The sequence below is a fragment of the Embiotoca jacksoni genome, unplaced genomic scaffold (assembly GCF_022577435.1).
Source record: "Embiotoca jacksoni isolate LCO1_2020_lvr unplaced genomic scaffold, fEmbJac1.0.p SCAF_18, whole genome shotgun sequence".
NCBI lineage: Eukaryota > Metazoa > Chordata > Actinopteri > Embiotocidae > Embiotoca > Embiotoca jacksoni.
The window spans coordinates 2,466,617-2,485,229 of NW_027185318.1; the positions used below are offsets into that span (position 1 = coordinate 2,466,617).

The 18,613-nt window shown below is 41.5% G+C and overlaps 1 protein-coding gene across 1 annotated transcript in view; it reads left to right on the forward strand.

The window, feature by feature from the left end:
* The window catches only part of LOC138199813 (ryanodine receptor 3-like), a 91,581-nt gene extending 84,903 nt beyond the window's left edge, over positions 1 to 6,678 (forward strand). The window contains exons 93-104 of the mRNA XM_069152030.1: positions 18 to 212; positions 802 to 932; positions 1,026 to 1,068; positions 1,200 to 1,327; positions 1,409 to 1,469; positions 1,600 to 1,746; positions 3,014 to 3,148; positions 3,267 to 3,423; positions 3,572 to 3,636; positions 3,927 to 4,027; positions 4,706 to 4,757; positions 5,560 to 6,678. Of these exons, the coding sequence (XP_069008131.1) occupies positions 18 to 212; positions 802 to 932; positions 1,026 to 1,068; positions 1,200 to 1,327; positions 1,409 to 1,469; positions 1,600 to 1,746; positions 3,014 to 3,148; positions 3,267 to 3,423; positions 3,572 to 3,636; positions 3,927 to 4,027; positions 4,706 to 4,757; positions 5,560 to 5,655 (1,311 nt within the window). The 3' untranslated portion in view covers positions 5,656 to 6,678. The remainder of the gene's footprint in view (positions 1 to 17; positions 213 to 801; positions 933 to 1,025; positions 1,069 to 1,199; positions 1,328 to 1,408; positions 1,470 to 1,599; positions 1,747 to 3,013; positions 3,149 to 3,266; positions 3,424 to 3,571; positions 3,637 to 3,926; positions 4,028 to 4,705; positions 4,758 to 5,559) is intronic.
* Positions 6,679 to 18,613: the final 11,935 nt, after the last annotated feature.

Here is an 18,613-nt window from a genome sequence, read left to right on the forward strand (position 1 = left end):
GTCTCTCTTTCTGTCAGGTGACTGGTGATTACTCAGATGACGAGGACCCGTGGAACGGTCAAGGGAGGGCCGGAGAGGAGGAAGACGACGGAGCGCTGGAGTACTTCGTCCTGCAGGAGAGCACGGGTTACATGGCACCAACGCTGCGCTGCCTGGCGATACTGCACACCATCATCTCCTTCCTGTGTGTAGTGGGATACTATTACCTGAAGGTACACCAGCATCCACAACATAAAACAATCTTGTCAGTCATTATTTTACTCTTTTCATGTAGTGTTTTTTGGTCGTGATGGCTTTTATTGAAAGTGTAATTATGACAACCAACAAATGATTTATTTTCATACATAAATTTCATGCAATTATTAGTGTGAAAATAGGAACATTAAAGTCGTCCTCTAAAAAATGTTTTTCTTCTTGGTGCTGCCATTGAATGTCTGAACTTCTGACTGATGCAGAGTTTAAAACTACAAGATCTTCTGCTGAGGGACAAAGTTTCTCTGTTCTCATTGAAAATCAGATTATAAGGGGCGGGGCCTACGAGCACAATTTGTGACCCAACAAATAGTTTGGAAGCGATTTGGTCCAATTCAACTTTAACAAAATATTCGCTATCACTGAGATTGGAATTTATAAGTGAAGCCCAACAATGAAACTTTAGAACTTAAACATATTTGCATATTGATATATTGTGTAATATTTAATGAGTGAGAAGGTGTTTTAGAGCTTTAAAATGAGTACAGTCATTTATCTACACATCTGCAATGGATATTTCAATACTTTTGAATACCCCGTGTGTCCAAGGTGCCTCTGGTGGTGTTCAAACGGGAGAAGGAGATTGCGAGGAAGTTGGAGTTTGCCGGCCTCTACATCACCGAGCAGCCGTCTGATGACGACATCAAAGGACAGTGGGACAGACTGGTCATCAACACTCCGTGAGTCAGCCGCAGCACAGTTATTAAACCCTGACTCATAATCTTTCACGAATAAACCTTTAATCTGTTTTTGTTTATTTTTTTTATTATCAGTTCCTTTCCAAACAACTACTGGGATAAATTTGTCAAGCGCAAAGTAAGTGGCTTGTGTATTTTTTTGGTGAAATCTGTTATGCACACAAGCCGTGAATGTAGTCTGGTTATACTTACTAAACGTCAGCTCCTGTGTCATCCTCTCTTGTGTTTTTGTTTTGCTGCTGTTTGCAGGTGATAAAGAAGTACGGAGATCTGTACGGAGCAGAGAGGATAGCAGAGCTGCTGGGGTTGGACAAGAGTGCCCTGGATTTCAACCCCACAGAGGAAACTGTTGCCAAGGAGGCTTCGCTGGTGTCATGGTGAGAGATCAGGCCGATAAAGAGACGCTCAAAGCAAAAATAGAGGTCAAACCGTTCGTAACAACTTTTCTCTGTTGCCAGGTTGAGCTCGATCGATGCAAAGTACCACATCTGGAAAATGGGGGTGGTGTTTACTGACAATGTAAGTCTGAACACGAGTTGGGATGATTAGATACTCTGTTTTGTGGTTTCAGTAGATGGCAGATTGAATAATTTGATGAATGGTATTATAAAGAGGAAAAGTAGACTGATTGATTTTGTTTCTCCACCAGTCATTCCTGTATCTCGTTTGGTACACCACCATGTCCATCCTGGGCCACTACAACAACTTCTTCTTCGCTGCCCATCTGTTGGACATCGCCATGGGCTTCAAGACCCTCCGAACCATCCTCTCTTCTGTCACGCATAACGGCAAACAGGTGAGGAGGAGCAGGATGCAGGTCTTCTTCTAAACAGCAGGGGTCACTGCAGAGTCGGTGGTTGAGTTTGCGTGAGAACCACCGGCTGTTTATTCCCTGATGCAGAGCAGTTTTATCATTGATGGCATTTCAGGTATGTCATTCAAAATCGTATTCGCTTTTCTACCTGTCAGAAATGACACGTCACAAATGTCAAAACTGTTTTCAGCTCTCACAGATAAAAAGATTGTATAATCAAAAAGTCAATTAGATTTAATTCAGATTGAATTGGCAGCACAAAAGCTGAACATGATCTGTGATCTGTTATCTGTGATTTATTACTACATTTCTGAACAGATTTTTTTACCACCAGGGAACACTTTGGTTTTAATATTTGATTGGTAATAGCCAACATATTAACAAACAATAAATTATTGACTCTCATCTTCTGATCTTACTCACCTTTTAAGTCTAATTCCGTCCACCAACATCTGACAAATATAGTAAACGGGTATCATACCGCTGACTTGTGTCCGTTTCTGTGCACCGTGTTATAATGCAGGAATGTGTCACCTACCGTAGCAAATATTGTATGCGTCTTGTGTCTTTACATCAAATATTTGTCAAAAAAGAATTGGAAGGCAAAAAGGAGAGATGCGACTGAAGGAAGTGCGGATGCAAAAACAGCAACTGAGTTGTATTCACTCCGCATCCTTTGACATTTGAGTTCAAATGACTCAAATGCCTTCATTTAAATCCCATTTCGGGAATGTCAGTTCTCGCAGTGATTCTCATGTCAACTGACCAGAGGCACAAATCAAAATTGAATGTCACCTTGGTCTCCGAGGGTGGAAACACGGCAAAATGGCGAGGCCGCAAGGACTCGCCGACACCTCCCAGCCTCAGCCGCCCTGTGGGCAGATCAATCATGCTGTCAATCCAAATGTAATTTGCAGCTGCTTCCACCGTTGTTGCCTTTTAAGTTCGCATGTAAATCGATGTCTGAGCTGCTTCTGAATTGAGTTTTATGTTCGACATAAAATAATGTACTGCGGTAAACATTTATTTGTCATGAATGAACGACTGATGTGCGAGATTGGTTTTCCCATCCCTTCCACGGATTTGATTCTTCCCAACCTAATCCTCTCTCGCCGTCGGCAATCCCAGCGTGTTACTAACGAGGATTTTTTGCTGTCACTGAAAACAAATGTGAGCCAGCAGCTCGGCCCCCTGCTGTGTCCGCTGTGCGTCGGACCAAAGTATGACTGCTGCCTGTGCTTCTCTGCAGCTGGTGTTGACGGTGGGCCTGCTGGCGGTCGTGGTCTATCTCTACACTGTGGTGGCCTTCAACTTCTTTAGGAAGTTCTACAACAAGAGTGAGGACGAGGATGAGCCGGACATGAAGTGTGATGACATGATGACGGTACACAGAAGTCACACAAGACTGACTCGAATGTTAACTTTGGGCTTGTTGATTAAACACGACTTGATGCTCGACCTCATATTTGAAGTGACCGTCCCTCTGCGCTGCGTGTCCACAGTGCTACCTGTTCCACATGTACGTTGGCGTGAGAGCAGGAGGGGGCATCGGGGATGAGATCGAGGACCCAGCTGGTGACCCCTATGAGCTCTACCGCATCCTTTTCGACATCACCTTCTTCTTCTTCGTCATCGTCATCCTCCTGGCCATCATCCAGGGTGAGTTTAGACTCTGCGCACGCTTGGTCTTCGCCAAAACTCCTAAGATTTCACCATTAAAACTTCCTGCATCAGTCTGTTGCCTCCAGCGAGTTACCACGAACGCAAGTACGCCGAGATGCTCATGAGATTCCTTTTGTGGTTGCAGGTTTGATCATCGATGCCTTTGGGGAGCTGAGGGACCAGCAGGAACAAGTCAAAGAAGACATGGAGGTGAGGACGTTTCATTTACTTACCTATGTAGTGCTGAAGGGTGGAGTCCAGAGGCGGCAGGGGTGAAGTGAAAATGGGGAAGAAGAAACATTTCAAGACCTTATTTAGAGGATTTTGTTGACTTTTATGTGTATACATGTTGTTGTTTTTTAAATACAGTATGTGCTCTTTTTTTTTTTAAGTGCAGCAATATCACAGTCTGAGATGTTTTATAGAAACTAACCTCTTTTCAGACATTTCAGGTAGCATAGAAAGAAAGATATAATCCTGTTTTCATTTTCTGTCCTCAGACCAAATGTTTCATTTGTGGGATCGGCAACGATTACTTTGACACGACACCCCACGGCTTTGAGACTCACACCTTACAAGAGCACAATCTGGCCAACTACCTGTAAGTATCTTGCTGCCCAGCTTTCTTCTTTTTTTACTCCTTTCTATTAAATACATGTTTTGCCTCTTGTCTGTAATTTAACAATGATTGATGGCTCCAGCACATTACTGCAGTATTAGGGCCGCAGTCGCTAATAGCTGCAGTGATCCAGAACGCTGGATCCCTTCAGGTATTCTTTCCATCTGTCCCTGTGTTTCCTCTGCACCGCCCCCCCCCCCCCTCCCTGCCTGAGCCAGTGTTTCAGCAACAATAGGAAGTCTCAGTCCATTTGCTCTCACAGTCAGCTGGCCGGAGGATATGACAGCGACCTCATTATGTTTCTTCATTACTATTTAATGCCATGAACTTTATTGGAAAATAGGTTTGTGATAGCGTGCTCTCATACAGTATTCATCATGATTTGGCATGCGGTGACGCCTACAGAGATGCGGCGGCCCGTTGCCATTTACACTTGATTTGGAAAACAACAGGTGATTTGTTGGTGGAGGTGGGGTTGTGTTACTTTGTTTAGATACTTGCGTCAGAAAGAGTGAAGCCTCCTACTAACATGGACTGTGACATTTCCCGAGAGTGGCGTAGAGATCTCGGTACGAGAACGTAGAAGCTTCTCGTGCTTTGTCTTGAACTGACATTTTGTGTTTTGACTCGTCTCTTTGGCCCGGATCTTTTTTGTTGCAGATTTTTCCTGATGTACCTCATCAACAAGGATGAGACCGAGCACACCGGCCAGGTAGACTATAGTTTTAACACTCTAAATCCAGTCTGGCAGCATCCAAATTTAATCTTTTTGACCAATATTGTGGTTTAAATACATATTTTTTTCCTTTGACTACACCCCTGTATATATATAGTATTAAATAAGATATGCTTGTACTTTACACAGTCAAATATAATTACATAATGATACAATAGTTTGTTGTTTCAGTCCTATCAGGAAATTATAGTAGTAATGTTGGTGTTACTGAGTGATATTGAAATATGTTCATGACAAACCAACATGTTTCTGTATTTATTGATATAAGACTTCTTTTTAGGTTAAAAATATAGGCAAGTTTGCCATCAAACTAACATCAACAGATATTGTCAGCTCTGTTTTGTAGCTGCTTAAGATTAGCTCAACAGACTGACCAGGTGAGCTCCATCAAAGCGTTCAATCCCGGGAGTCTCAGGTCGGAGATCAAAACAGTCGAAGTTCAACTGGGAGATTCTGGCGACTGTTCAGGAGCTGTTTGCCGCTCTGTTAGTTTTATATGAGGATTGAAAAGACTGTGCACTCATTATCTTTTAAAGAAATGTTACAGAGGGATGTTTCTGCTTCTATAAAACCATCCTTCATGAGAATGTACAGATTCAGGCTTGCAGAGAGTCCGAATATAATCACACAAGGAGGAAAATTTACGTAAACGTGACTACGAGGGTAAAAACAATGGTCACCAGCTTGTACATTTGTGATTGTGGTTTCAATATAAATAATTCTGTTTTGTGCCCCAAAGTTAAACTCCTTAACTGCCCCGTGTGTTTCTTGTGTCCAGGAGTCGTACGTGTGGAAGATGTATCAGGAGCGCCTCTGGGATTTCTTCCCAGCCGGAGATTGCTTCCGTAAACAGTACGAAGATCAGCTGGGCTAGAGCAGACGTGTCCTACTTACAGTACCTCTGTCCATGTGAAGTGGGCTTCTGGAGCATGTAGTCCTGCCTACAGCTGCTGAACTACAACACACACACAGCATTGCAATGGCCTCGTCTGAGCAAAGACAACAGAACAACTACTTTTGTATCTGAGAGGAGAAATGTCTCCGGCCCCTGTCAGATGTACTCTTGTCACCGTCGGTACAGTACCAGTCTTTGAGGAAACGACCTGTAACTTGTCCAGACATTCTTGGTTTTCTTTTTTGGGACTCGTTTTTGACAGCGTGTTGCCTTTTTACTCCACATAACCCCAAATCATTGCACAATTTTGTTTTGTCTTTTTGAGAAACACTGGGTTGTGTGGGGTTATGGGACAATGTGTCAGTCATATTATGCACAATGTGTGAATGTTGAACTAGAGACTTAATGCCAAAAGAGAAGCAGAGGAGTGTAGTACATATACATAGTGCGCAACGTTTTTTTTTTTGTTTTTGTTTTTTTCAGATGTTGTAACATACATATTGAGATGAAGTTTGTAAAATGAAGTGGCAAAAAGTTTAATATGTAGGATTAAAAAAAAAAAAAAAAGCCTAAATTTCTTCATGAAGTGCCTTACAGTACTGTATCTACATTACAATGAAGCTATGCAAAACTTTTGTTTTTTTCTTTATTGTATGTAAGTACAGTAGATTTCCTGGAGCGGTAACAAGTAGCTGCCCAGTTATGTAGTTTGTGGCTGAACATTTTCATTTGAACATGGAAGAACAGCATCGGTATGATTTATTTTGTTGCTGAATGCAGCATACCTGCAAATGATCAAGACACAGTGTATAAACAACACAACAGACTTTACTGAACACCTTCAAACAAGAACAAAAAATGAATTGCTATTGTATGGCCATTTGTATGTAATAGCTTTGCTGACCTGTGCATTTCTTTTGATGGGAAAAAAAATAAAGAAATCAATGCAAGAAATGTTCATGTCGACGCTGTTCTTTGAAAAAAAAAAAAAAAAATTGTTATCTTTACATTCCATATCCTCTTACAAAAAAAAAAAAAAAAAAAAAAAGCCTTTTAACTTGAACAAATGCTCCTTAACCTCTCGATGAGAAGTCAAAAAGCTCAGTGAGTCATTTCAGCCCCCTGAATCAGCAAGACGCAACATCTGTCTCTGCCGCTAATCCACATCTTTTCAAAATAAGATACATACTGTCTGCTTGCAGTCTTTGGCTTAACTTGAGTTATTTTCACTCACCCCGAAACTTGAAGATATATCGTAACTGTGACCTACCTGGAGCTTTTAATTAGTGTAGTAAAAAAAAAAAAGAGCAGTGGCTGAGTAGGTGTGTGCACGTCTGGTTGGTCAGAGACAAGGGATGGGGCCTCAGCAGGCTGCATTATGGGAGTTTTAGCCCAGTTACCCATGGTGCCACCTGTCAACTCGCATCATGTCACCACACCTCAGGCACCACACAGCGCTGCAGCCTGCTGCTGAGAAACTCGGCTTCCTCAACTTATGCCTGTAACTGTTCTGGATCCTTACCTGGTTTTTATGGTCCCATGTAAAAGTGCGAGTGAATTATACATTTTTTAATTTAAAAAGTGACTCATGAACATTTTTGTTTCACAGAATTAATAGTAACATCAACTTAAAAAGAAAAACAAAGAATTTAATCAGTAGTTTGAAAAAAGCTGCAACTGTCATTGTAAATGAAATGATTAATAAATACTGAGTGCAGGAAGCAAAGGCAGAGAAAACTCAATTAAAATTTCATTATGTTCTGTCCTGCATTATTTGGCATACCATGTGCCTGGGAACACGGAGGAAACAATAATGTGCGGTAGCGGTGATAGGACCAATTTAAGCAATTTGACATAATGAAAGCGTGCGAAGCAGTTCTCAGCAGTTCTCAGCAGTTCCCAGCAGTTCCCAGCTGCAACAATAAAGCTATCAAACAATAAAAGGCACCTATTAAATTCTACTTTCTCATTGTTAAATCTATTGAAGTTCAGCCTTTTAATTATTCTCTGAAGTGGCTTGTTGAGTGACTTTATGCACAAACTTCTGCTTGAAATATTTGACTTTTCATTGCTCCAAGTATTAAAAACTGAAACATATTATTCAATAAACATACAGCAGAAGCAGAGTAAAGTTTCAAACATCACAAACTCTTTTAAGAAGCAGTAACGTGATGAAGTGTCTTTTTCCCCACAGTAACATTACATCACCTGTAAGGTTTATGAAGACGTCATGGAGCTGGCAGCTTGTTGTTAAGGGCTCCTCACACAGACTGGAGGAACTTCCCCTCTAACATACAGCCGTGATAAAACAGGACACATGGCCAGACGTTTAAAATGACACAACCCAGAGAGCATTTCACACTTCATTGCACTACTGACCTCCTCAAGTGAAGACCTGACTCTCAAACGACAATAAAATACAAAGATGTGTTGTTGTTTTTTTGCTTTGCTGAAAATGTGTAGTTTTAAATAACTATTGATTTGAACTTTGTGTAGCTTCAATTAGAAGGTATAAGCTCTCTATCTGTGTTGGACTCTCATCTTCTTTCACCAATGGGTGTACTTGCTGTAATGCCCAACTCATGTTCCCCTCTCTCTCTCTCTCTCTCTCTCTCTCTCTCTCTCTCTCTCTATTATTACCACAAATAACACTTTTGCTGATGTAATGCTGCTGAAAGTTGTATCCGGCACGTCTTCCCAGGCCCCTGCATGGTGCACGGCTGCAGTGGCGTGACAGATCGCTCGGTAGAGAGCAGCTTGAGTCACAGTCCGTGCTGTCACTTTGCAGCTGGCCACCTGCAGACAAACCTCCGACTGGTGACAAGACACTACATATGGCCCTCTTGATGCTTCCTGTCAGTGGTTCAGCCTTTTTACACAACATCACACAACAAACAGTTGAGCAGCTGAAGCAGGTTGCTGCACATTAAGAGGGCCAATTCAGGTTATGTTGCTCTTTTAAAAAAAGATGCTTAATTAACTGTTACAGCCTTTACAACATCAATAATGAATAACTAAGTGTCTACTTTGTCTTACAGCCTTATAGAACAGCATAACACTTAGTTTCAGCCTAAGTCGCATCAAAGTGTATTATTTTTCCGATCAATAATCTAAATCTGACCCTGAAGCACACTTCACATCAGCATGTGTGACATAGAGAGACAGAACGAGACTGATGGAAATTGAGAATAAAGGCAAAAAGTGAACTAATAATGAATTTAAAAAGTCACCAGGAGGTGTAAAAGAAAGAGGATGACGCTTGTATTTGATTCTCTCAGACTGTAAATCTGTCAGTGAAGTCGTTGGATCTTTTTGAACTTGATTGGAGCCTGAAGGAACTGAAGGAAGTTTCTCTCTGAGTGTTCCTGACCCTGAGTGCCTTTCGTGTATGAAACGACTGACTTGATAGAACTGGGTTATTTAAACTGACAAAGTCTGAGGGCCCAGAACACAGTTACTGAGGTTTCTTCTGTTGTTTCTCCAGGACGTGCGAGCTGGACTCAGGCTCCTTTCAGAGCGTCTCGTATTCGACAGCACGGGTGGGAAACTCTTCACTGTTGTCTCAGAGGGAACAGAGCGTATTCTGTCAACTCCTCATGAAGTCAGCTTTCAAAAGGCAGACTCAGACAGCCCCGATACAAGAACTAATGTGTGTTCACATCTCTTTGAAAGCCGCCACGATGTTCTACATGAAAGCGAAACTACAAACCTCCTTGTTGTACTGAAATCCTGATAGATTAAACAATCCATGTATAATGTCTAGCAACTCGCGATTACCTCATCGGAACAACATCTCTGGTTTAATGGCCCGTCTCGTCCTTGGATTTCTGCAGAGAACCAGGTCTTCGGTTCTCGTCCGGGGATCCGTTACATGCTCAAGGTCAGACGGAGGCCCTTTAGCGCGAGGCTGTGGAGTAACTGAATGCTGCAGGGCCAGCAGTAACAGACAAACAGCGACGGGAGGTGAGCGGTGCTGAGCGAGGGGTTGAACGGAGCTGAACAGGCTGCTTCCTCCTCCACGGGTTTTCTATTGCGCTGATACGGCAGGGGACACGTCAAGAACAGATCCAGCTCTGACACCAGGCCAAACATCGCTGGAGAGGGCAAATGGGAATTGAGAGGATTTGTGCAAAAAAAAAAAAAGGCTTGTCTTTTCAGGGTTGTATGTTATGTGTATGGATCAATTTTGGATTATAGAATATGCTCATCAACTGGAAAATCTGTGTGCACAAATACCCAACACATAATCCGGTTTGGTCTAAATATTTAAGTTGGCCTTCAAAACACAAACTTTACATACAGGAAAAAAAAACTTCAAAGTAGTTTACTGCAGAACAACAACCAGTTTGAGTTAAGGAAAGCAACAGACCTTCAGCTTTCTGCTGGTGCCTCACAGCTGTCAATCAGGATGACATACACCTTTTTTTTTTATAGCATCAAATACCTAATAAAATGTATGTGAAAATAGTTGAACATATAATAATGTTTTTAAAAGTGAGGAGTATGACAGAAATTCACATTTTATTTTTGAGTTATTCATTTGAGCCGTGACTTTTTTTTTTATTTGGACCATCTGCTTACATGGATGAGGCAGCGTTTCTGACCTTTATTGCAATTACCACCAGACAGATAGAGATTATTTTTCTGGGGAGCTGCCATGTCGTCCATATTTATACGTCGTCGATGCAATCAAACTTAAAATCTATCTCTTGGCAAGAAAGAGGGTGTTTTTAAAAGAAATGCTGGACTATTCCTTTAATGTGTCACATATATATATAAAGAGATATCTTTACTCTCCATAATCCTGATCACATTTCAGATACAGCTGATAAACAGGTGGTTTTAAGCCTCAGACGGACGGGAGCCCCGATAAGAGGAAGGTGAGAGAATCAGAGAGGATCAGACAGAACATGAGAAGTGTGCAAGGTGATAAAGAGCTTGAGAGATGTCAAAGATAACAGCGACTTACCTTAAACTAACTTCACGCCGACTCCACCTGCAAAAAAAACAACAACACGCAAACGTTTGTTTGTAATTAGTATAGTAAGCAGAAAGAAACATGCCCGAGTTTTGAAGAAACAATCAGACGGCTCTAATCAAGGTGATCACGCTGGAGGTCACAGTCAGCGAGTAGAAACATGTATATAGTAATCAGCCATTTGTTTCCAATCACCAGGATAGTTATTGAGTTTTTTCCAAGCAGGATGCAATCTCCTTACAAAGATAATAACTATTCGATCCCTCCATGTGCTTCTCAGATAGTGAATAGTAATGAAAAAAACTGGATGGAACATTTGCAATATCACTTAGCATAAGCAAAAACACAGATGATTTATGATGCTGATGAAGACAGTGACTGTATAATTTAATCCTCCTATCTATGAATAATGCATGTTATTATCAGGGCAGCGTATGAACGGGGTCGATACTGATGCTGACTGATGTGAGTCAAGGAAGGACGAACAGAAGAGTCACTCAGAAGCTTTTCAAGATGTCCCTCCGTTCTTCTGAGCAGTTTTGATTTTGCACTTCATGGCCCATTTACTCCTCGTTGTACGTCAGCCAGAACCAGCTTGTGTCATTTGGACCGTGGGAGCTGAGTGTACCGCGTAAGGGAAGCGGGAATCCCAGTGGAGCTCCTGTCATAGGATGTAGGCCTGTGCACACCAGTGGATAAAAGCTACGGCCTTTGACTGCTGTTTTTTGTAATGGCGGTGCAGGTCACAGGGAGGGCACAGACGGTCTGGGAGTTGTAGACGAAGCATGTGACGACTCCACCCACAGAATAAAACAAGACTAAGGGGTCCGTAGCATCTATAAATGCTCAAATGGCAGCATCCTAGTGGGATAACACAAGGCCTCAAAAGCACAACTCAAACCAACCGGGTAACAAGTTAAAGTACTTAACTTGAGGTTGGTGCAAAAAAAACAACAACACCAAGAGAGAGAATCCAAAACAAAACTGTAACTCTAGGAAGGAGATGCAGCCTCTACACACCTGAGGGCAGGGAGGTAATTAAACACAGGTGGAAACAAATCGGGGCAGAGAAGACAATCCCAACAGCAGGAAGTCGAGACTCCTGAAACAAGACACGACAGTGAGTATCAAAATAAAACAGGAGAACAAGATGGAAAAAAAACAACCTGAGAAGACAAGGAGACATGACGGAGGGAAGAAGCTGTAACAGTTGTTTTTTGTTACAGCTGTTATGCTATTGTCAGATTATAGAGTCATAAAGTCTTTACATTACTCACTGAGCAGTCACAGCAGTCTGTGTCATTGGGAAGGAGGTTACAAATGTATTCATGGTACAGCATACTACATGCTACGGCAAAAAGTGACCTAAAAGTCATTTTTGGGTCACTTCTTGGACGTGCTATAGTATGAATTTTATATCATTTTGGACAACATGCTATGACTTTTCTTTGAATATTTTGGACGACATACTTTGGATATTTTGGATGACTTTTCATGACTTTTTGGAGCATGACCTTTTTCTGAACTGACATGCATGCCTCAAGTTACTTCTCACTGTGAGGCAACTGCTCTAACTGTCATACTATATCATGTCCGAAATATGAAGAAAAAAAAAGTCACTTTTGGACTTTTTTTGTTTTGTATTGTTGTTGACCTTTGGTTTGGTATTAATAACTGCACGTACAAACCCGGCTTACCCTTAGAGGGACTCGCCCTCCGTGAACCATGTGGCTTACCCTTAGAGGGATTTGCTCTCCGTGAATCGTATGGCTTATTAAGGGGACTCGCCCTCAGTAAACCATGAACTGTGCGTGTTACCTCGGCGGGTAAACCGTGAACCGTGTGTGTTACCTCGGCGGGTAAACCGTGAATGTTACCTCGGCGGGTAAACTGCGAACCGTGTGTTACCTCGGCGGGTAAACCGTGAATGTTACCTCGGCGGGTAAACCGTGAACCTTGTGTGTTACCTCGGCGGGTAAACCGTGAACCTTGTGTGTTACCTCGGCGGGTAAACTGCGAACCTTGTGTTACCTCGGCGGGTAAACCGTGAATGTTACCTCGGCGGGGCTCGAACCCGTGTCTTTGTGAGGTCGCTTCCAGCTGTGGGGCTGCGTCGTGGACCGCTGGACTATCTTCGGCGCTGGAGGATGAATCGCGGCAGGAGAAAGTGATTCAGAGTTCACTCAGAGTTTTCAGCGACTCAGCCGACAGTCGAGTTAACTCAACAGGTAAAAGATTCTACTTCACCAAGGTTGCTATTAATGGTTCAGATTCCACCTCGGCCTGTTGATGGTGATTTCAACTTTTAGTGAAGTTGAAACGTTTGGAGAAATAGAAAAAGTTTTGCATACACTACACATTACAGGAAGATATTTAATACCACTGCAGACCCCCTTGAAAACATGTATATCTACTATCCAAAGAATGTCTGCGGCAATTTTGGTCACGTACAGGGAAGATTGGTGGTGCAGGGGTTAGTGCTTGTTGCCTCCCAACCAAGGGGTCCGGCTATCCTTTGTCATTTAGCCACACCCACTCGCGACTCCACTAAAATACTATATTTATATTTATACAGACGCGTGTACCAGTTTTTGAATATGATAAAGCCTCCAAAAATGCAGTTGTTTACGGAGAATAATAATAACGCGGAATAATAATTCCTTGAAGAACAATAGGGCGTTCGCACCATCAGTCCTCGGGCCCTAATGATGGTGTGAATGAGACTGAGTGTTCGGAAAAGTTTAAACATAATTATTGTGGATCCGTCCACGACTCGTACAAACAGATCAGCAGTGTAACTCATTAGTAAAACTACGCAGGTTATGAGCGGTTTCTTTTGTTGTTGTCTATTTGCTGAACACAGTGTCAATCATAGCCACTTCGTTCAGACGTAGTTCTCATTGGCTATAGCAGGTGATGCAGGCTTCTGATTGGACGAGGAGGTTTAAGTTTAACTAGATGGTCGTGCCGTCCGCCGGCTCGAGGAGGCACCGACAGCTCGTGCTCTACTTCCTGACCTTGGTGTTGTTTTTACGGTTGTGTTAGTCAGAGCATTAAGCTGTAGTTCATTTAGCACCATTGTGCATAGTTGTTATAACTTTTGTGTTGCACTATTCATACTGCAGCAATGCAGTCCCGTTATGCACTCCCCGTGCTTAATGCTAAAATGTAATGTCTGTTTAAGACTTAAGTCACCTCAGTTCATAATCGGCACCGCAGCCTTGGACTAAACAGTTTCATAGATCTTAAACGTGAACTTGTGCTAAAATGACTTTTGTATATACACAGCAGCTGTTGGACCACCTGGGGCACAACCGGTGAATGATATGTGAAGAGAGGCTACACACGACCCAGACAGCCCGCTGTAATGCTCGGCTGCCCCGAGGGTTAAAAAGGTGCGACCATTACAGCATTACGCTCCAGACACCACCGTAAAGGGAAAACGGACACGATGGTGTCATTTGATCTATTGTGGAAGCTTTAAGTTGGTTCCACAGGTAATTTCAACATGGCACAAGCTTATTAAGGTATTTTACTGTTGTTTTTCACATCGGGACTGTTTAACAGCTTTAGGTTATTGTGTTCATAAAAACAATGCAGGGAATTGACAAAAGTGTCCAAAGCTAATATTGAAGTTTGTTGTTATCTTAAATGGGTTTTATTTGCCACAGTAATCCTGCACTGAGATAAATGAAACAACAATTTATTGGTTAAAGATGCAATCACAGCTGTATTTTTTTTTACCTTGTGAATCTTTAATCCGTTTACTCTGTTGACTACAGATGAAACATTATGATTGTAATATAACTGTAATCAGAAATGAGACCTGTGGAGGCAACAACATCTCTGCAGACGCTAAATGACCAACATTAATTTAGCTTGTCAATGCTGCTGTGCTGCTTCGGACTCTGACCTCCTTGACCAGGACATGCAGGGAGAAATCAGGCCAGTTCCTGACCTCCATCACTAATGCACGGTTACCATAAAATATTTAATTCGTCGCTTTTTTAAGTTACAGTTACCAAGTAAAATAATGAAAAATCACATCAAATGCACCACTAACCTGATTGAATGTTTAAAACGTATACAGTATATTGCAGTTACTTCAATAAACACTTTAAAACTATTGCATTACCATAAAATAGCAGTTCATTGAGCTAATATATTACGCTTGTCAAATCCTGCCTACTTAACTTTCAAATATGAAAAGGTTTTACAGTGTGACTCAAAATGAAACAAAAGGAAAAGAAATGTGACAAAATACTTCAAAAACCTTAAGACCTCAACAACAAAATGCTAAAACAATTGCCTCATCATGCTGACACTCTTTCATGATTTCTCTGTTCTTGCCTCCCACTCGACAGCAGTAAATAAGAAAAAAAAAAGATGATTAATTATTTGTACATGTGCTGTAATATGTGCCACTTCCATGACTACATGTAAACATTGTGCACGTTTGCTTTCAGCTACTTCTTAGAGGTCTGACGAAGCTTTCAACACTGTGCAAGACGTTCAGCAGCGCGACCCGTGTAAGTAATCCAAAGTAGCCACCTTGTTTTTATTCTCCTCACTCAACTCAGGAGCTCAGTCCAACTTCAACCAATTAGCACACGGCACCACAGGAAAGGGAATCTCATCAATAAACCATGGCACATTATTTAGGAAGGAAATGAAAGATTCATGCTTGAGACGTCTTAAAAAGACAAGTATTGCACTTTAAACCATCAAAGTGCACTTTATGATTTAGCCTTGGTTCCTCCTCAAACTTTTGAAGACGTGTCACTTTTAATATTTACTCAAAGGGCCAGCTGTATGAGGCCTCCTCACACCTCCTGACAGCTGATGCGTCAGGAGTTCTCAGCAGTTGGTGAAGCCAACTGTGTTTGTTTTCCATTAAGAGCACCTCTCTCATCCCTCTTCATCAGGGATACACTTTACATTATATACATTAATTAATTATTCATGGTTATTGAAATGAGGAAATCATACTAGTGAGCAGCAAAGACTATCCTAAACTGTAGTTGTGTGGTTTATATCGCCGACCCTGCCAAAACGCACAACAAAGTCACACAACAGTGCATCCGCCTCATACAAAATCATCGACATCTGACACCGTCGTGAAGCTCAAACAATATGAAAAGAGTTGCCCGAGGCGAAACGCAGCATGCCTCATCCAAATTAGGAATTCAGCGTGGCTTGTGTTATCGAATGCCAAATTCGTGCGATAGGCTGCTTATGTGAGAACCAGTAATTTGTTGGTATACAGATGCTTAATTGTCTGTGTGGAGAAGGAGGAGGGGAGGGGGGGGGGGGGCGCACCACATGAAGGGCACTGGCTGTACGCCCAAAATAAACATGGGTAAGTGGCCCGCAGGTATCAGCCCACTGAGGACTCCTGACAGACATCCCACCCAATTAGCATTTGGCACCTTGACTACTGCTTTGGGCAACAAACGCTATTTTAATGTAGTGCGGTTGTCATCAGGAACACGCAGAGTGACTGTGGGCTGTGCTAAGTATAGAAAGGTCTGGAGGTGTTGAAGATGCTGCAGCTGCATCAGGGTCAAGGACCAGAACAGGACGGGTCTCTGGACCGGTTGGACTTTTTACAACTTCACGCCATCTGTAGGTTGTGAAGAGATGCAGGAAGTTATAAATAAAATTCCTCTTGAACTGCAGATTTTGTACAGTTATTATTATTTAATTTTGTTGTTGTTATTGTGCTAACATAGCTACATAAAATAAGATTTTAGATTGATTCCTGGCAGTTATTGGTTATAACTAATGCGGTCCACTTGGAGAGCAACAGTTTGTTTTGAGAAAGGTTTGACATGGCGTGTGTCTTGTTCACTCGTGTGTTTAAAACTCCTGTAATCATTATTTTATGTGAACAGTGGTTCAGAGGACTGTTAAACATAGTGGGTCTGAACCGCCTGCTGTGCATGTTTGACCTTGTCTCTTTTGCTCCCTTTGTTTGTGTCCTTGCTCTCATCGATGTGAATCGTGTGCTTTGTTGTTTGCCTGTTGGGTCAACGCAGTCTGTTCTTTTTTCAGGTCTTCAAAGTGGAGACGAGGTCATTGCTCAGGTCCTGGAAGTTGCTGTCCCGCCAGGTTAGTCATGTTTACGATGTAACTTTTACTTTTGGGATTGCTTGTTATTGTAAGTTTACATGTCTGTTCATCCTGGAAGAGGGATCTTTCCTCTGTTGTTCCTCCCATTTCTTTTGTCTTGCTGACTCAGCGGGCAAAGAATAGAGGGTGAGTTATACTCTTCACAACAAGTCTTCCAACACGTACGACCATATATGTCATTTGTTATTTCAACCCACGGGAGTGTTTCCTAAATTAGAGCCCCTGGTTTGGTGTCGGCACAAAAACCCCGTGGTTATGGGACGAGGGTAAGATTATGGACTGGGGGCTGTTTCACAGAAGCTGTCTTGGAAAACACACCACGAGGTTGATTCCAGGTTCACTGATGGGAAAATGATGACGAGGCGTGTTGCTTACTTTACTCGCAGTGAGAAACTGCTTTCAAAGGAACGACTGGTTTATGTAAAGTAATGAACACTGCCGACGTAGGCTAATTAAAGAGCGTGAAAAAGTTTGGCAGACGATGGCAGACAGACAGACAGGCTGAAAGCGCAGTATCCTTAAAATATACATGCACTGAAAACTGATCTGGACTAAAAACACTACAAGGGGTTAATAGCTCAAACTATCAGTTCCACACCTTATCGTGCAGAAAGTAAGCAGTGCGAGATAATATATATATATTAAATAAAATCTGATTTGTCTTGATGATATGTTGGTGTTGTGTTACAGATCATTGCACTGCATTCAATTCAAATAAATCTGTTAAAGGTTTAAGGAACCTCAGTGAGTTAATGTAAAGTAGAAAGTATGTCAGAAAATCAAAACACTTACTAGAAATTAAAAAAAACTATAATATATATATTCTTTTTTTGTTTCACAAAAATTAAGCAGGATTATGGATCTCTGACTTCCAGGTTTTAAGTTTCAAGTCAGTTTAATAACTTGGTAAAATGCTCTGACACAAAATGTAGTAAGTTTGTAGGTGAATAGATAAATCGTACAACATCAGCAGTATATTCTGAAGGTCACCGTCAGTATGTTGTTAATGTTCAGATGTCTGCTGTGAACAGAGCAGGAGAGAATATAATATATCAGAAGCATCGCCACACAGTGATAAAAGCACAGTCACATTTATATACACAAACACTCACCTTATTTTCCCTTACACTTTTTTATTTTTTATTTCATTAGTTTTCACCTCATTAACTTAATCTTTTGCTGGTGTGCTATTAAAAACAGCAATGAAAATTAAATTGTTAAAAACGAAGGACTGAGAAATTGGACAAAAAAACACGAGAAGCTTTGCTAAAAAGTTCATAGTTCTTTTATTGAAGCTTTTGTTGGAAATATTTTTTTTCCTGCATGACAGCAAAGTTAATTAAGGTGTCAGTGGAAAAATAATATACTTTAGAGAACAAACTGATATTTACATATTAAAGTGCATCCAAATTTGAAAAGGTCAATTCAAGTTAACCAAAGGAAAAGCTGCAGAATAGGTAATGAAATATTGTTAATCTGAATTTAACAGACTGTGAAGCATATTAATTTGACTCTGCTGATGATATTTCCATCCCTGCTGTGAGCTGTACTGTTTTTAAGCCGTCCCCAGGTGAAATAAAAAATTCGGCCCCAGTCTCGGCATGACTGAAGAAACCCTTATTTCCAGCTAAATGTGCTGGCAAATTACTGCCAAACAAAATGAGTGAGAAGTCACAACAGATGCTGTGTTAAAATCAGGGACGAATTTGTGGCACAACTTACTGAATATTTGTACTCGGCAGATGAAAGCAATATCCCAAATTCATACCTCACATCCCAAAGTTTCACTCTAATGAGACTGACAAAGGAATTGCCTATTAAAGATAG